The sequence below is a fragment of the Pundamilia nyererei genome, unplaced genomic scaffold, assembly GCF_000239375.1.
Source record: "Pundamilia nyererei isolate P.nyererei 1_Seehausen unplaced genomic scaffold, PunNye1.0 scaffold00049, whole genome shotgun sequence".
Classification (NCBI taxonomy): Eukaryota; Metazoa; Chordata; class Actinopteri; order Cichliformes; family Cichlidae; genus Pundamilia; species Pundamilia nyererei.
The window spans coordinates 3088068-3107518 of NW_005187450.1; the positions used below are offsets into that span (position 1 = coordinate 3088068).

The following is a 19451-nucleotide window of genomic DNA, read 5'->3' on the forward strand; positions in this document are numbered from 1 at the left end:
CCCCTTTCAAAAAAAATGGGGGGGAAAAAGCCTCCTTCCTGCCTCCATAAGAACAGCGTCTCCATCTGAAAAGCTTCTTTTATGCCAAGGGAACGATGTCCAAGGCCGAGGAGGGAGAGCATGGATGGGGGAGGGGGTCTGTGGAGGCTTAGATCGGTATAGATGGCTGAGATAGAAGAGGTAGCCATAAGTTCAGCAGACGAGTGCTTGGCACTGGAGTGCTTGCCATGGAAGATGTGTTTCACTGTAAAGTGGTCCTCTCATTTCCTCCATAACTTTGAGGTTAAGATCAATTTTTAATCAAAGGCACTATAAGGAAACAGAGCTAGTAACACTTACCAAAGCAGCTCAGATTACTCTGGGTACACAATGTTCTTTCAAAGTTTGGACACTGCTACAGTTTCTCAAACACACATTAAGTTGATAAAGTTTAATCATCAGGTAAATCTGATTATTACAGATGTGAATTATTGAATTATTATTAGAGGGACTATTTATAGTTGGCTTTCACTACTTTCTAGACTATATCCAATGGTCAGTATTGCAACATTTGACACCCTTTGACACTTAATGAAATCCTTTTGAATAATTTGATATAAAAAGAATCTGCAGCATTTATAAAAATGTACAGAAATTTATTGATTGGAAATAACACAAAGTATGACCACCATCCAATTCTTTGTTCAATTAAAAAAAGAAAAAAGGTACACAAACAGTCTTAATTTGGACTTGACAGAACAACAGCAATGAAGCAATGAATTTAAAACAAATGCAGTCTGAAACCAAATAAATACATCAATGTCCACTACTGGTCATTGTAGGAATCAGTGTGTTAATGTTTTCTGAAGAGTAACAAGTCACAATTAAGACATTAAAAGTATACAGAGGCTGTGTAATGTTGGCATGGTGTTTAGCACATGTCGGCTCACATCTCTCCACACTGTGCAATGACGATGGGGAGTTTAGGCTTGTTGTTGGGCCCTGTTGGGACATTCTGTAGGAAGAAAGTGAAACACGTTTAGAACAAAAATGCAACTCTAAAGCTGTAATCTAAGCACTACATCCAACTACGGTGATTTATATGGACTTGTACGAGTTACAGGTTTAATTATTTGTTACATAAACATTACGTTATAAAAGATTAAACTGTAGGTGTTAGTATTAGGCTGGATACCTGCTTTAAAAAAAGGTCTTGAAGCCTTAAACATCACAGATGTAAAGTGATGAGTGTTTACAAAAGTCAACATTTTATTGGGTTGTGTTCATTTATTTCCCAAAGAAAGGCATTTCAAAATTAATTTTATGTAAGAATTTATTCATTTTACTATTATTATTTGAGCATTTTGGCTCTATTAGATAGCACAACAGAAAACAGACAGGAACGTGCAGAAAGAGAGCGGAAGAATTGTGAGAATTTCTTAAATTTAAATGGTAATGCTACATTTTAGCTTAAATTTTTTTCATGGCTATTCTCCCCCTTTGAAGTTTTTTAGCTTAGTGTACAATGTCTCTGTCAATTTACTCCTACCAAAAGAACCACAAATACAAATCTGTCCGTTTAAACAAATATGGTAGATTTATAGGGAAGATAAGTTCTTACCTCAATTTTTCTCATGACCAGCAAGCCATCAACCAGTTTTCCTGTAATAATTACAAGACAATTCAACTCTGACACAGACAATACAGTAAAAAAATGCAATACTGTTGATTTACTCACCAAACACAACATGTTTCCCATCTAGCCAGTCACATTTAGTGCAGGTAATAAAAAACTGACATCCATTTGTTCCTGGACCACTGTTTGCCTGTAATATGATACAATATTAAAACAGACACATTTTGGTTAGGGTGATTTACCTGAAGTGTATCCGTGGAGATTAAGCCATCCAGTAGGAGTTTAACCCAATCAACTGGTAACATTTTCAATCACTATACTGCAAGATAAAATGTAAGTAGATTTATCAAAACACGTACCATTGAAAGAAGACCGGCAGCAGAATGCTTTATTCTGAAGTTTTCATCTGCAAATGGACCTCTATAGATGCTGCAGATACCTGTTCCATCACCCTGCACAAAAGATTAATAGTACATACAGTAGTAAGTAGGGGCTCATAAAGAAAGCAATAGATTAGGAAATTTTAAATGTGTTGTAATATGCTGCATAACCACCAGAGGGGGAAACACCAATGTGGTATAAATCTGCTCAGTTCAAGTCAATAGTTACCATGGCAAGATTTAATCAACAAATTCTCAAATTCACAAAGCGTTTGTGCAAATCTTCCAGACACAGTCAAAAGACAACCATTAAACTATGGATATTTGTGTTGTCAATCCTATGGATATACTTACATTTACAAAGTCTCCTCCCTGTATCATGAAGTCTTTGATCACCCTGCCAATGACCAATGGAAAAAGAAAATATCAATTCTGCTAAAGAAAACCTCACAAAAGTTAACAAATATATGAAAAGTATTACAGTCTAACTGTAATAGACAGCAGATTACAAATGTATGCTGTCAAAGGAGCTTGCAAAGAAAAGCGTCTGGACTTCTTTAAGTTGCTTGAAGACGTTTCACCTCTCATCCGAGAAGCTTCTTCAGTTCTAAGGTCAAATGGTGGAGAGTCCCAGATATAAACCTAGTGGGAGTAACCCCCCACAGAGGGACAAAAGGACCCCCTGATGATCCTCTAATCGCCTGAGCCAAGGTGTGAAACTGGGTGTGGGTCCCAATCAGCCAGAGTTTCAGGTGTGTTCATTGTGAAACCTGGCCCCACCTTATCATGCGAATTCCTGAGGTCAGATGGCCCAGGATGTGAGTGGGCGTTAAGGCGTCTGGGAAGGGATCTCAAAACTGGATTATAGATGGCAGAGAGTTGGTGTCGTAAACCCCCGCCTCTGTTCAAAGATGGTCGCTCACAGTGGACATAGATGGCTTCTTTCACTCCTCTTTCAAACCATCTGTCCTCTCTGTCCAAAATGTGAACATTGGCATCCTCGAAAGAGTGTCCTTTATCCTTAAGATGCAGATGGACTGCTGAGTCTTGTCCTGTGGAGGTGGCTCTTCTGTGTTGTGCCATGCGCTTGTGAAGTGGCTGTTTGGTCTCTCCAATGTAGAGGTCTGAGCATTGCACTGTACAGCATACACCACATTGTTAAGTTTGTGTTTTGGCGTTTTGTTTTTCGGGTGAACCAGTTTTTGTCTGAGCGTGTTGCTGTTCTTTGCAAGCTCCTTTGACTACGATGACCTGGATGACTGAGAACCTTCACAGACACAAATGTATGCTCTTTTCCATTTTCGAAGAGGCAGTGTAGCATTGCAAAAGTTTTCTAAATGACACTATGAATCACATAACAGATGTGCTAGTCTTGTCATCATAGACCCTTCGTTAACACGGTACATTTCTTCTGTAACTATAGCGCAGAATATCATCTCAGCTTTGCTGCTGTAGTGTACACACTTCATAAGTCAAACACCAGAGTTTAATGTAAGCTACAGAAGTCAAGCTGCCATGTGAGTACCTGTGGAATGTGCAACCTTTGTAGCCAATAGGAACGCCATCTTTCCTAAAAAGACAGGAGTCAGTGAGAAAAGAAAATGAAGTAAGCAGTAAAATACTTTAATGTACAAACTGTGTCAACTGTCTCCTTGAAACGAAGTAGATTTGTCTATGTTTGTGATTCAGATTTTCACAGTAAATGGGCCAGCATGAAATATAGTACATCTGGAAAGTATTCACAGCACTTTCTCTTGTTCCACATTTTCTTATGATACAGCCCTATTTCAAATATTATTCTTGGAAATTCATTTAAAAAACAAAACAAAAGTATTCGCAGCCTTTGTCATAACACTCAAAACTGTTATGGCAAACCAGGAGACTAATCAGGTTTGAAGGAAAGACGAATGCAGCATTGTACAGAGTCATCCTTGATGATAACCTGTTTCAACAGAACAGCAACCCAAAGTACAAAGCTAACATATCTCAACCCCTCATTAGGCTAGCTATCTTAACTGTCCATAGACAGGAGTGATTTCCTAACTTTTCCTCACCGGCCGCTAGCTACCTTATGGTTGTCTATCCTGAACCCGAGACTTCATCACTGATCGAGCATCATACCACTTACTTTTCAGTAAGGCGGAGGGGTTTTTTGTACAGTTTAGCACACCAGCTAACTGATTGCCTTTGTTGTAAACATCCCAGCAATCAAAGATATGCACTTTTTTCCCCCTCACACCAGAGGAAGCAGAGAAACTAGGGCTCTACTCTTCGTTTGCAGCAACAAATTTTCAATTACGGACACACACACCAGGTCTCAGACCACCAGATCACATTATGAAGGGAAGAAATTGCCCCAGGCCACCAGGGCGGCAAAGCAGTTACTCATGTAACATGGGGCTTCTTCCCTGGATTTTGAGGGCACAGAGAAGCATGGCTTACTTTCACTTCCTATGATAAGTCGGAGCCCACCTCCATCCACGGCTGGCTACGGGCTCCTCCAGGAGTTCCACATTTTCATTGTGAATGAAAGGGCCTACAAAGTGGCGGCTTTAGCGGTAAGAGCACTGAAAATTACCTCCATGTTAGCTGCTTACCAAGCAGAGGTCTATGTGAGGCCAATGCGACTAGGACTGACTAATGTGTGGGAAGAGATCACTGTGATCACAGACATTTATCTTTGCATACAACGCTGCACAATCCAAGCCACATTTCAGGACTGTTCTGGGTTCCATAAGGCATAGATGTGAGACGGGGAAGCAGGAGGATGAGGTCTCAATCTCCATCTTCCCAGAAAACTGAGCCGACACCACCTCCGACCCCATGACAGACCTTTGCTCAGGCAGTCACCCAGCTTCCCACTCAGTTCAAGATCCCAAAACAAGGGCTGGTAAGCCACAACTCAGACAGCAGTTCCACCGGGACAACCCGCGTAGCAGGTAAGTCAGCAGCTCAGGAAAAAGAAGAGTGTGGCCTGACATTCCCCTGCCATTTTATCAAAGAGTACTCCAAGTTACTGCCTGTCTTCTGGCCTCGTGCACTCAGTTTGCTCTAGGGCAGACCAGGGTGTAACTGAAGCCCAATCTGGCCTATGTGGAATCTGGAATCTCCGTTTTCCATAATGGGACATCAAAACAAATGCTAGGAATGAGAACTTTAGGCTACTTGTGTAACCCCAGTTCTCAAAGTAAAATGAGTAAGATGTCTCAATAGACAAGCCCTTCTTGCTAAGGAAAGGCAAGAAGAGGTGCTTATCCTGAATAACAGCTACGTAAGCATAAGTTACTAAAGGATAGGTGGTTCTGCCCAACGTGGGTTTTACAATTAGGGCTGGGCGATATGGCCTAAAATCCATATCACGTATAATTTGAAGCACGTGCGGTAACTATATATATCGCGATATATTATTTTCTTCTGTATAACGTATTTTCAATAAGGCACACTTAAAATCCTTTAATTTTCTCAAAAATCGAGAGAGTGCCTTATGTATGAATTCTGGTTGTGCTTACTGACCTCGAACCGATTTGGGCGTGCAGAAATCTGTTAAAAAATGTTTTAGTACAACTTTGGTAAGCTGCACTGCTTAATGGATTGTCAGAGCATTACGGCTGCCGTAGTGAGGAGCTTCGCGTAGTAATCTGGGTGCAAAACGCCATGGGTTCAGGTCCCAAAGTCAAACGAACACTGAGAGTTAAAAACGGTCTAAATTCTTTCATCTTTAATAAAATCATCAGTGTTGCTGCTTTACCAGGTGTAACAATTAAGTTTAACATCCAGGCATCCATGAAAACAGAATTTATTAAATTTAACGGAGTTAGAAGTTAACAGGAAGTTAGCTCGCTAGTTTCCACCTAAACATTTCATACCCTGTTCTGACAGAAATTTCTGAAACTAATTAAAACGTACAGCTCTGCTACCACTTCCAACATAAATGAAGACAGAAAACTAATCAGCAGTGGCGTTTGCAGGGTTACTGAAGTTGAACTACCTGGTATATGTTGTGCTATGTGATTGCTAGCGACACAGCTATGTTAGCATAACATTAGCACAGTGAAGCTGGAGGATGAACGCCAAACGTTTTTTCCACTCGATAAAAGTTAACGTGAGGGATTCTGGTGGTTAGGGACAAATGCAATCGCATAGCAGGATTCTATAAACTTCAGTCAGGAGAACAACTGAGATTTTTCATCCACAATACAAGGTTAGTTATTAATATACTGCAACAACATGGGAATAGAGCAGCTGCGAGAGAATTCAACATTAAGGAATCAATGTTACGGAAGTGGAGGAAGCACAGTTTTTGGCTTTCCCCATATTTCAGAAGTGCTTCATCTCTTTGCTATGACTGTCGCCCAGCATAATTTGCAGACGATAATGGTTGTAGCCGCTGTGATGCTTTCGACCAAAACAGGCGCAGCTGGATGACATCATCAACATGCGCTATTGCGGTAGAGCGTATAGTCAAAATCTCTATCGTTGGCCAAATTTATATCGTTTCTATCGTATATCGTTTATATCGCCCACCCCTAGTTACAATCACCAGCCAATCAAGATTAGTGGAATGAGATAAATGCTCATCTCAGGGAGGCACATCCCATTGTGAGACATCTCACCCATGCTATTCTGGGAACTGGGGTTATGCAAGTAACCCAAAGTTTTCTGCAGCAGGAAACACTGCATCAAAGCACAGGACACACCTCAGTTCTGATAATGTTGATATGCGCTTTTTTCTTCCTTCAGTCACCAGATACTTACTCCTTCTCTAGTACACTTCCACGCAGGCACACATTTCAGCCCGAAAATACAGTGGAATTTGTAAAATGCAAACCAATGAGCACCCCAAAGAGTTAATTCTGTTCATCTTGACGTAGCAATGTCAGTGGGAGAAGCGTTTCTCAATTTGCATATTAATGATCAAGAAACTGACCTCATAGCCCATTGTTCATTCAGTGGGCTAGTTTCAGTCATTGTGCAAAGGTACTGTTTATATGGTTGGGGAAACCTGCAGTCAGCTTAGACTGAAGAAGTCACTTGAATGAGTGACGAAACATTTCTCCCACTGAAAAAGTTACGTCTAGATGAACAGAATCAGCTTTTTGGGATTTACTTAAACGGATGATTGAGCATGCATCAAGGCAAACGAATGAGCAGTTCAGTTCGCAAAACCTTTGCTTTTCTCTTAAGAATATTATGCTCATTATTAAGACAATAGTATTTCTTATGTGATTACTCAATAATTGATGGAGTACTTGATCACTAAAATAATCAATAACTGCGGCCCTGCTAACAAGTGCTTTCAAGAAGAGCATGTAAATGTTATGTCAATAACTGTACAGATTGGTGATGTGGTATTTGCAAATATGCATCCACCACACATTGCCTTTACCTGAACTCTCCAGTACAGAACTGCCTGTAAGAGATTATGAAACTGTTAAAGTTTGATTTCTGTTAACACATACTGTATATCAAACAACAACAAAGAAGATTATATCATATAAGGCTGTGAGCAGTCTGTGATTGTGTGACTTGTTCTCTACCGGAAGTTCTCAGCTGTCTTTGGAACCACATCAGCAAAGAGCTCAAACTTCATCCGTCCAACATCCTGTCAAACAGTAAAGCAAAGTTAACAATAATTGATCAACAGAATTATCAAAGTTCTCGCAAACTTTTTAAAAAAAACTAAAACAAGATAATAAGTTTGATGGGGTGGTCCCAATTGTCATGAATACACAACAAAATGTCAGTGCTTGGGAGGAAGAGAAGAGCAGACACATGGACAAATTTCAACTTTTATACTGAATATTTTAGTCAACTGAATCAAGTTTCTAATTAGTCTACTAAAATCTTATGACATTTAGGCAACAAAAGCCAGACAAAAACAAAGAATTTAGATGTTTAATTTAATGACTTAAACTAAATAATGTTTTAGTCAAAAGAATATACAAAACTACATCTAAATTTCAAGTCAAAATCAACACTGCAGTAAAGAAAACTACTGGTTAACCAACCAAAGGGTAACCACACAAAAGAATATACCGGTACCTCGCGGAGATTTGGCACCAGAACACAGAAACAGGTTATTCTTGTCTAAATGATAATGTTACACTCACTAACACCCTTTCAGAGGGAGCTGAAGTTACACTTTCTACTTTCTACTTCTGGTTTTTAATTTGTGTCGACTTCGCTGAACACTTTACATATTCGGCGAAGTTGAACATAACTACTGTTGTTTAAACAACACAAGCTCTGCTGTGTCTCAGTTTTGATGTCATGCAGGTGTGACAACAGAAATACTGAGATGCTACAATCTTGATGCAAAACGTCACTGGACTATAAATTATCTTAGCCTTGTATTTACATATATACATGTAAATAAGTGTGGCCATCTCTCCGCCCAGTTCTCTGATACTGTTGAATTCATGTAAGTGGCCCACTGTTACAACAATGTGTGCAAGTCTGTGTGAGAGAACAGTCTAACATTTGGAGTACAAGGAGCGGTTTGTCCTCATGACATCACTGCACAACTCGTCCTCCACTCCATGTGGACAAACCACAGTGGCCTCTAGATGTCCTGTGCTTGCCAGATAAAAGAGATAAAACAGTATGCTTAAGGTTTCCAGACAAAGAAATGAAATCAGAAATTGTGTTGATAAAGAACAAACAAGCACAGCACATTTTATCTGGTAAGGGTTTTCCCTTGTTGGAGTCTGGTTTCCCCTGACGTTTTGTACCCAACAATAGGTAAGACGGCTTTTAACTTTCTTTCTTAACAGTGGACTACTTTTGTTGTCATCCTATTACTAGGGTATCAACTTTCCAATATTATTTCCATTTCAAGGGATTTATGCTACTTGGAAAAACCAGGTCTCAAGTGCACCGACTTAGACATAAGGCCAAGGCTTTAACTAACAAACAATGTTGAAATTTTCCAATCCACAGCGAGCAAATTCACCACACCTATATTAACTGATCAGGAGGAGTAAAAGAAAATAATAACAATACCAAAACTGAGAATAAAACCACACAGCAAACTAATCAAGCCAAACCCGAGGCTACAGTGTTGACATAGTCCACATATCAACTTTGCAACAGGAATAATCACCAGTCTATTGTGGTCAAAGACAGACGAGTTGACATTTCTGTGAACCGCCATTCACTGGATCTTGAGTCCCAAGAAACGAGTGTAACTTGATATACATGAGGTGTAGGCAAACAAAATAATTTAAAGGGAGTAGTTTCAAACACACATTGTGAGCATTCACTGGTTGTCGTGGCTGCAGGACAATGCAAATTGATGCACCAGGAAGTCGTCACTTCCATGATACATGTGGGAGGGAAAACAAGCCGAGTTCTTGGAAAAAAAAAATAGAAGGTGTGCCTCATCAGGTGTGTGCATCAACAATGGGGAAGCAGGATCATGAAGAGTTGCCTACCTGCTCATAACAGTCAGGTCAGAAGCAGGACTTACATCACTAAACAAGAACTATCCACCTCTGCTGAAGCTTACGGGACTAATACAACACAGCATAGAAAGGTAAATTCAGAGCCATTTATTATTTCGTTCTCATGACAAACACAGGATTCTTCAATAGCAGAACATGATTTAAATCTAAAGGAACATAAAGTTTATGCGTGTGCTGTATTGTGCAGAAGTGATTCTGCGGTGGCAAACTGATTGGTCAGTTTGAATACAACACTTTAGCATGTCTTAAAATTACAACAAAAGGAGTTTACCATACCAAAATAACAACTGATGCTTATTTTCATTAGCGATTTCCCACTTTCTTAGGTATGTAGGTACATACAAGATAAGCAGACTGGTCATGTTAATCAATGAGGCCCTTACAATTTTTTCTGGGATGCACATCAAGCACTGTGAGAGAAACTGAGAATTTTTGCATTTGTTCATTTTTAACACTGCTTGGTATCTCGTTTCCTCTTTTAATCTAATATTTTAATATTAATAATTTACCAGTGCATCAAACGGATACACCCCAATTTATTTTCAGGGTGTATGGTTTGTAATCATCTCAGTCTTAGCGACCTGTAAGCAGGGTAACACAGCTTTTAAGCTACGACTACACCAAATTTGATAATGATACATATCTATAGTACTACATGAATGCATTTTGCCAGTCCACTGTGACCCCTTAACTGTTCAGACTTTACAAGTGCGGTGCATACTGTAATTATCAGGAGAACGTTTTCTAAAATGAAATTGAATGTAAACAAGAAAAGACATTTTATAACTTGCAGGAGAAAATTATCTTTATAGTTTAATGAACTTGAGATTCATACAATGTATATGTATTCCCTTTGGTGGAGTCTTAAAGCAGACCTCTAAAATACCCTCTTCATATAATGATCAAAGTTTAGAAATACAACGATAATCTGAATAGGGGCAGGAGCAAAGGTATTCAATAAAATAGATCTGCAACAATTTACTCAGTAACTCAATTATAAAATATCCTGAAGGCAATATTTTTTAATATGTTTTACAATTAATTATTAACATCTACACCAGGAGATCATCTGTAGCAGGAAAGATTGCAGCTACTGATTATTCTATCTATTATTCCTTCAATTAACCCTTTCATGCATAGTGGTCACTACAGTGGACAGCTACTCAAAGGCTGTTTTATTGTGTTTGTGTCAGTGTTGATGGTATACTTGCACATAAACTACTACACTGGATACTGATATGTCACTCCATACCTTGCCACCCACTGGTTGTTTAATATTACTATAGATGCATGGCATGTTTCATTGTAATTATCGTTATTTAACCCTGTCATGCATGAATCAGGATTTTTTTCTCAAGTATTTTTATTCATCTTTTCAAACTTGGTGTGTGTCTGTGTTTTTGTGCATGTGTGCACATTAACCTATGTTTCAGCGATCTAATGAATGTGCATGACTGCAATGAAGATAAACAAGTTTATCGACATTCTCAGAACTGAGGCGTGCCCTGTGCTTCAATGCAACTCTTCCTCCTGTACAAAACTGAAGTTTTGATGCTATAGATGTTAATAATTAACAATAATATTTCAGTGTCCAACCTAGCAGCACTGGGTCAGTGGCTCAGTGTGTTACATATTTATATTAATATAATCCAGAAAAATAATCCTACTAAAACCGTGAAATAAATATGATCCAACTCCACGCCCTTTAGACCCACACTGGTTGTTGCAGGTATTGCTGCCATATAATGTAGAACAGCGGCCAAAAGCCTACAGCAAGCTTCCTGGTTTAAAGATTATATCAAACTAACTTTACAGTTCATCTCCGTATTTTATGTTCTGTAGCTCTACTGTAGATTTTAACTGAAGAAAGCAGCAGACGGGAGTGGCGAAGTTCGCTTTTATTCATGTTGAAACTTGTTTATCGAGTGGTTTCAGAAAAGAGTCCCACAAGCTTTTTCCTAGTAAAGGTGTAATGGTGATTACAGGAACAAGCGCTGCTGTTTTGCAAGGCAGAACAATGTTTTCTTTCATTCCACGTGAGCTCACCGTCTCGCTAACGACCGCAACTCTTTGCATTAAACTATGACAGCATTGTCATCATTTCTGCTGTTGTGCTATCTAGGGGCAACATGGGTTTAAGACAGTATGCTTGCTGGTTAGTAAAAGGCAGACATCACAGCCCCCCCTACCAAATACCAAGTGTGTGGTTTAGGTTGTGATAAATAAGTAAAAATACAATGGCATGAAAAAAAAAATGTTTTTCCTTTTTCGTTAACTACCATGTTATTTTATTTTTATATTTATCTTTTATTATATTTTCTCCCCGTTTCTGTTAAATCAAATCAAAGTAGTGTTTTTTTCTCTTGTGAATATTTACTATTGTTCATTAATAAAGGCAAAAGTACTTCTTATCAGATGACTTGATTAATTGATAGAATACTCAATAACTACAATAATCAATAGCTGTAGCCCTAGAACAGAAGCCCTAGAAGAGTCAGAAAATAGGTGGTTTCTCACCTTGCACTCACAGCTAAAAGCTCTTTTGTGGGGTTTTTCTCCCGTATAAGCTTTCATCATGTCTATACAATTTCTGCTGTCTTTCACAGAATTTCCTGGAACATCTGAACACTGCAGTCCAAGTCAAATGCTGCCAGAGTTGCCATCTTTGTTTGACACAAGCCACACTTTCAGAATGATGGCCATTATACATGAATGGGAGGGCATGTCTGCCAGTCACACAGACAACACTGGAAAGTATGTTTCACTTTTAATTTCCAAAGCAGGCCTGGAAACAGTGATCTTTTATTTATGGTGTCAAAAACGGTACACCATCTTTATGAGTGCGTGCAGCCTGTCCATCATACTGGCTGACTGGCTGATGACCATTTTAATGGCAGCTGTGTGGTTACTGGGTCCTGTCCACTCATTTACACCCTGCCTCATTTTGACTAATGCCTCAGCAACATATGCAGCATTACCACTGCCCATGATATGCCTGAGTTTAATGGACTACCTTTTAAGAGACAAAGCTCTTAGCAACGGCAGAGCCTTCTTAAAAACCCTCGGAAATATACTCCTGACACTTCTCGTGTGGCTGCTAGCTTTTATGTGCTCTTTTAGCCATGCTGATGCTAAACTGATGGATATGAGTTGCGGCAAAAGGTTGAAGAAAGCTCTGGTGTGTGAAGTGCAGGAGTCAAAACTGGTGATCAACTTCATTGCTGGGATTTTCACTGCAATCCTTTTAGCACTGCTACCATTTTGCTCACATATTCCCCAGTGGGTAAGAGATGCTGACAAGTTCTGTGAAGCAGAGGAAGAACAAGAGAAGGTGGGGAACAACTTGCTACTCACTTCAACCCTCTGCCCAGAGACAAAAGGTGATGAAAAGAGTTACCTGACACATACAATCCACCATCGACCGCCTCTCTGGATCAGTCTAATACTGGGCTTTGCCACATTCTGGATGCCTTTTCTTGCTATGTCTCTGGCCTGTTTGGTTTTTGGCCTTGGAGTACCTGCATACATCTCTGTTAACCTGTTGTGGCTGGAATGCACCAACAGTTTACTGCTGGGTGTGCTATTCTGGGTAAAGAGCAAGACTCTAGGGCCACACACCAATTTACCAGAAAATCTGTGCTCATGGCACATTTACTGGCATATAAGCACAGAAATGCAACCCGAGCTGATGGTTCCTGAGCTCAACCCATCAAAAGAGAAGAGAAATACTTACAATGTGTAAGAAAAAACCTGAAAGTAACAGACATCATAAGCCTAGATGGAAAGTCAAACTCATTGTACAACGTGGGCCACATACAGCAGACTTTGATGCTAAGTGCATCGAATCCCTATGCATGGGACAAGTTTTTCTATATGATAAAGAAATATTGCTGTAGTAAATAAAAGAAATCTGTCAACACAGCTGGACTTAAAGTGTAAGAAATGTATAACATTACAGAAAGGTTTTGGCAGCTCATTGGTCAGACTGTCCTGTAATTATAAACAGAGTTTATGTTAATTCAAAGAAAATGTCATTTTTACCCCCGTCTAGGTTTTTGATAATGTTTGTATATGTAAGCATCATTCTGTCTTTAAACACACTGACTGAAAAAGCTTTGAATAGCAAACTTTGTAGGGGTCTAGAATGAGGTCCTATTAACAATCTATTCAAATCTGACTATTCAAGGTCAGCTTAATGTTTTATTGGTCAAAAATTGCCAAACAGACTTATAACTTAGAAACTATGACTGTTAAAGTTGTGATGTTGCAAACATATACAAACAACAAAAAAGGTTAAAACTAACTCACATTTGACCTCTGACATCATCTTTAAGATAAATAGATTCATCTGAAGGTCAATGTGCTAAAGGCCGTTTTAAAATATCTTACAGCCACTGTTTGCACTGCCAGCATAAGCGATATAGGTTACCAGAAGTTTATATTATATTTACTATACTATGTTTTAAAGCAAGTACTTTAAGAATTAAAAAAGAAAAAAAGAAATAATAACATATTACACAAAATACAATACTATTCTAATAAAAGTAAATACTGCTCAGAGTGTGATCTGCCTTGGTGACGGTTTCCACGTTGAGTGCTTCTTGGTTTATTGGGGCTTTTTTTGGTTTTTGTATTTGGATTTTTTTTTGTTTCTTTTTTATTTTATGTAACCGTAGCCCCTTCGTAATAGTTGTTGTAATTGTAATTTTTTTTTCTTCTTTATCTATTAGTAAATTGGTGTAGTATGAATGGCAATTCACCCCTGGTCTACACTACAAGAAACGTGATGTGATGAGCCACTAAGAAAGTTTCACCTGTGTCAATGCTGCAGGAAATGTCTACTCTACTCTAAGTTACACACCTGATGCCATGACTGAATGATTGATTCTAATTTATTCCTTCTTCTGTTAGAATCAGGTGACATCATAAAATTTTATTTTACAATACCTTCTTTTTCCCTCTTACCACTCCTGCTGCTTGACTGTTTTGTACAAATCAAAAAAGGTACAAAGTTTCTTCTGGATGTTCATGAACATCATTAAATATGATCAGCAGCTACAATGGATGTAATCTTTTTTCTATCATATGTTATTTCCAAGTTGGAGAATAAACTTAAACTTGACTTAAAACTAAGCTTTTAATCCGACACTGACGCCATCTGCTGACGAAGCTGAGATAACACAACTGAACGCACTGCAACACCAACACTGACCTCACAGTGGCATTTTGTAATTGGCTGTAACTAAAATACATCTTTTCTTTACTTAACCATATCATAATAATAAGGCTGTTTATTATAAGTAAAGGGGTCTCATGAAGACTTTTTTCTTTTGTTGTAATTATTTTAGATGACAGATGTGTCCTGAAAACTACAATATGCTGGTACACGTAGTACAAACTTCATACCACCACCATTCTATGTAAAAACAGTCGCTACTAGCACTACTGACATTCTCCTTTCTTAGGCTAACATATTTTTTTCTCAAAGTCTTAAGCAAACCTAAATATGGAACAATCTTCAACTAGAAAATTCAGGAAAATGAATTAAAAAAAGAGGACTTAACTAACATGTTAACATAATATGGTACTTAGAGTCTGTATATTATTTTAATGCTTTCAAAGGCAAGTTATGATAATAGCGGTTCATTTTTAATGTTAAAGGGAACTTCTGTCACTTTCATTAAAAAAAGAAAAAAAATATGACTAATCAATGCGAGAGTCTCAGACAATGAACCATCATTAACCAAAATAAAAAATTAAAGATAAACATAGAAAATAATTCTTGGTCTCTCTGTATTAAATAGCTTTTGTCTTTTTATCTTTTCTCTAATTTCTTTTTACATTGTTCCTGCTTCATTATGCAACTGGGGGCGGTGTCTTTAAAGGAGCTCATGGGATCAAATTTCCACCTATTAGTTATTAAGGGGCAGGCTCATAAAGCACCACAGAAAAAAGCTAAAAATAATATTGACTTTCAGGACTATTTACTTCTTTTTAAAACTCTAAAAATATATTAAATAAATCTGTCTAAAAATACATTAATACATAATGTAAGCTTGAATGGCAATGCCAATAACACTTGATGCAGAAAGAAGTAAAATACATATTAATTTATAAATACTTGTATTTCAATACACACACTCGCATACATATATAAACTTTGCACAAACAATATTTGTGATTGGTCAATTACTTCTTTGTTGTAATGATTTTTTTGGCACTAAATCTTAAACTGTCAGAAATCCTGTTTATTTGCCCTTAAATGGTGCCACATCTATAAGGAAAATGCTTTTGTGGGTTGAGCAGCAGGTAGAGTAGGTCTTCTTTTTCAATGCCAAACAGCTTATTCTGCTATTGATTCTAGTTTTGATTCTCAGGTAAAGGAGGTCCTGGCACTCAGGTGCCATGGGCAAATGATTAGAAGCACCCATAAGCAAGAACAGTGATCAGATGTTGTCTTTTCCAAGCATGCTGTGCTTGACTGCTCTAGATATGGCAACTTCAAGATGGCGTTCTGCAAAACAAGCAATACTTAGTGTAAGCAATACCGAGTGAGCCCTAGCCCCCTACCATCTCCAAGTTGAAGGCCAAGATCCGTATAATGGGGGATGACAGAGACGGTGGCGAAGTGTGCATCTGAGGGCAACAAGACCACACGAAGACCGTTTCCTTACCTGTCACCATAACAGTATGTGACCACCATGAGGTGGAGGTGCCAGGTTGGTGTGGCTGTGTATGGGTCTTCCACATGCTACTGAGGCTGCTGTTTGTTCAATGAATAAATTGTTAAATTGCCAGGATGTATTGATTCTTCAGATTTTAATCATCCAATCTGATAAATGACACTAAATAAAAGTGAAACGCAAATAAGATATTTGGCATTGGAAAAGATTTTAATGGGCACAACCCACATACAAAATTCTCCTTCTCAAATCACAAATGTGGTACCATTTAAGTGAAAATAAATAGGCCAAGAAGCATTGTTACAGGATAATCCCCAAGTTTACATACACACCAAGTCTATACAAGTGTGCGTGTGAGAGACATATCTAAAGTTTTCAAAAAGTCATTTTTCCAAATGCAGCTTTTTCCACGGTGTCAATAGATGAATAACAGTCACATAACAAATTTATCGTACCATACTGATATGCATTTAGTTGCGAGGGTTATTCTTTTGAACAACATCGGGATATCTTCGATTTGAAGTCAACGTGCTTTCTCTGTCCGCGTCAACATTAGTTCAACAAACTCACCCGTATATAATGAAAAGGATTATAAATGTTTTGCCTCCCTTATTGTATATAATGTACATCAGGTGTGCATGTTTTACAACAAGGTCGTTTAACAGGGTTTAACCAGACTATGAACTTTATTGTTGCCACTGATGTGACGCGGTAACGTTGCCCGGTTAGCTTCAAAGTGTCTTTATGATGCTACTCACCTGCCCTCCAATGGTAATGTCGAAGAACACAACCGGGTTGTTGGGGTTTGAGGCTTGAATCGACATTGTCGTGATTTACCCGCTTTCTGAGACAACAAAATGCAACGTTTGGCTATTTACACAGCAATCATTTGAACCACGATCTGCGCTGTCGGAACTACGGCGTCTCGCGAGAGACGTGCTACAGATCCCTTCTGCGGACAAAAGACTTTCGTCACCAAAAGCGCGATTGTACGGAAATAAATGATAATGGCGACATGCCTACTGATAGCAGCGTAACAAATGAACAGTTTATTTAAAAAAAATAAATAAAAAAAAAAAGGCTGAATTTGTCTTTACTTCTACCTAAAAAACTGTCAACGAAATTACTGCATTTAGTAGTCCTTTCCATATCAAATTCATTAAGTGAGTATCAACTGGTAAGGTAAAGGTCTGGAACTTAGTTTTTCTTTTATTAAAATCTATACCATCTATAATCTCAAATCTATGCTTATAAATACAGCAGCAAAAAACCTTTCACACGGGAAATTTCCAATTTAGACTAATTATACAATACAAAATGAAAATGTTGGGGGTGTAAATCACTTGAATTCCAGAGTGTCAGTCCTGCTCTGGTATCTGACATTTGTGAAGAACATCACATAAAGCTGTCATGGGCCGCATCCTTAAAGGAGGGAAGGGAAAAAAAAAAAAAAAAAATCACTGTTCACAAAAGTCCAGGAAAACTGATAATCTGACCTTCACCAAAAAACAAAGCCTTGTCTGATGGGTGCAGTAGGTTTCATGTGGCTCTAGCAAGGGCTAAGAGGAACTGTGTCGGCCAGGATGTATAGAGATGTAGCTGCATGACTGTAGTTCAGACAATATTTTAAGACAGCATTATAAATGAAACCTTATATACTTAAGCGAGGCTCCCAGTCTGAAGAAGCTTTGGAAGTGGGGAAGTTTCCAAAACGAAAATGATCCCAGACAGACCGACAATTACCAAAGTTGTTTTAAAGAAGAAAAAGGAGAAAGTTATGACAAAGTATGTCCCTGATCTGAATCCAGCAAAATACATTTGAAGAAATTTGAACTGTAAGGCAGAGGAACAAAAGTCATACAGAAAAAAATAGCTTTACTAATTTTGACACCTTTGTGGGAAAATGTTTCTGTTAAAGGTTTTATTTTCACAATAAAACAACATTTTTACAAATTAACAAATTGCAAAGACTGCGCCACAAAACAAATGACCAAATGCAAATTGACTGCAAAGATTTCTCAAAGTTGTTCTAACTCAAGGTGAGAAAAAAAAAAAAAATAGCAATACAGGTTGTCACAAACTCTGCTGTGCAAGCAGGCAGATAAGTACTAGCAATAGCAAAAAGCTCTAAAGAAATTGTTTTATGTAAAGTAATAAGGTTTCTTCACATTCACACCATATTCTGCGAGGGCAGGAGTCAGGTCCTCCATAGTCAATGTGTACTTCTTATCCTATACACGGGAGGAGGAAGAAAATTATCAGGAACAAAAATAACTGAAAGCAGATGAAACCTTCCTCTTCTAGCAACACTCACACAGCGCTCTCTAAATATTGTACATCATATTTAAAGTGCCTGTTAAAATTAGACAAGCTTACCTTTGTCTTACTTCTTGAGCTTCCTGAGGCAGTGCCTTTCATTTTGCAGTACTGCAGCGCATCATTGGCAATGTCTGAGATAAATTTCTGAGATGCGAGGGAGATCAGACGAATTCTATGCATGGAAAAAAGAAAATAACTAATGACTTCTTCCCTTAATGGTTTACAGCCTATCTGTATCCTTACTTTGAAAAACACCACACACATAAACCTCAGATTTTCTCTGATCTTGTTCGGAGTGATCACAAAGCTGACATTAAAGAGTCTTACAAGGTTAGAGATATTGCATTTTGGTTAAAAGGTTAAAGCCAGTTTGTTTTAAGCAAATCTAATCAGCCAACACTCCCTTTAATATCAGAAAGCACAGTGCTACCTGACTAATACAGTATTAAGATAAGAAATGCTGTATACCATTGGGAAATTCTTTAAATTAAGCAGGAGCATAGAAATATTTGACAATACAGTCATCTATTTGTGACTTCAACATGTTCCCAATGCCAGATTACATTAATTTCCGACTCATTCAGTGCCTTGAACTCGGGTTTTTAATGGTGAACTCATATTATATAAAGGCTTTTAAGTCATAGGTTTGTTAAGTAAATTGGTGGCTATCAATCAAACCTCTGAATGTACCAACTGAGCAGCCTTATGATTTGTGCTGTTTGTTTTATTAGTCACACTCATATCAGGATTATGTACTCCTCCATGCGTGCACACTGACAGACACAAAGCTGTTCCTAGTATACAATTTCCCAGTCTATTTAAAGGACACATGTATAGGTGGAGCCTTTTTGCTGTATTTAATGTCTAAACTGACAAGTCCATGACATTAGACCAGAATTGAGTGTACTCACATCCTTGGATCAGAAGCCTCAAAGCCAGCCCGGTTGAGGTAGTAGCCTGTGACTGCATCAGGAATCTGATGGGGGGGGGG

At 38.3% G+C, this 19451-nt stretch overlaps 2 protein-coding genes across 3 annotated transcripts in view; both read right to left on the minus strand.

The window, feature by feature from the left end:
• Positions 1–631: 631 nt before the first annotated feature.
• On the minus strand, positions 632–17133 carry ppih (peptidylprolyl isomerase H (cyclophilin H)). The gene is made up of 9 exons (XM_005733013.2): positions 16900–17133; positions 7533–7597; positions 7382–7405; positions 3521–3565; positions 2350–2392; positions 1975–2067; positions 1718–1805; positions 1601–1641; positions 632–994 (listed from the first exon to the last, which is right to left on the minus strand). Exons 1-9 carry the CDS (start codon positions 16963–16965, stop codon positions 926–928), a joined length of 534 nt encoding a protein of 177 aa, XP_005733070.1. The 5' UTR covers positions 16966–17133; the 3' UTR covers positions 632–925.
• Positions 17134–18044: 911 nt separating this feature from the next.
• Positions 18045–19451, minus strand: part of taf10 (TAF10 RNA polymerase II, TATA box binding protein (TBP)-associated factor) — a 3845-nt gene continuing 2438 nt past the window's right edge. For both annotated transcript variants that reach the window (XM_005733015.2, XM_005733014.2), the window contains exons 3-5: positions 19372–19436; positions 18518–18632; positions 18045–18372 (exon numbers count right to left, since the gene is read on the minus strand). In XM_005733015.2, coding sequence (XP_005733072.1) covers positions 18283–18372; positions 18518–18632; positions 19372–19436 — 270 coding nt within the window. In that variant the 3' untranslated portion in view covers positions 18045–18282. The remainder of the gene's footprint in view (positions 18373–18517; positions 18633–19371; positions 19437–19451) is intronic.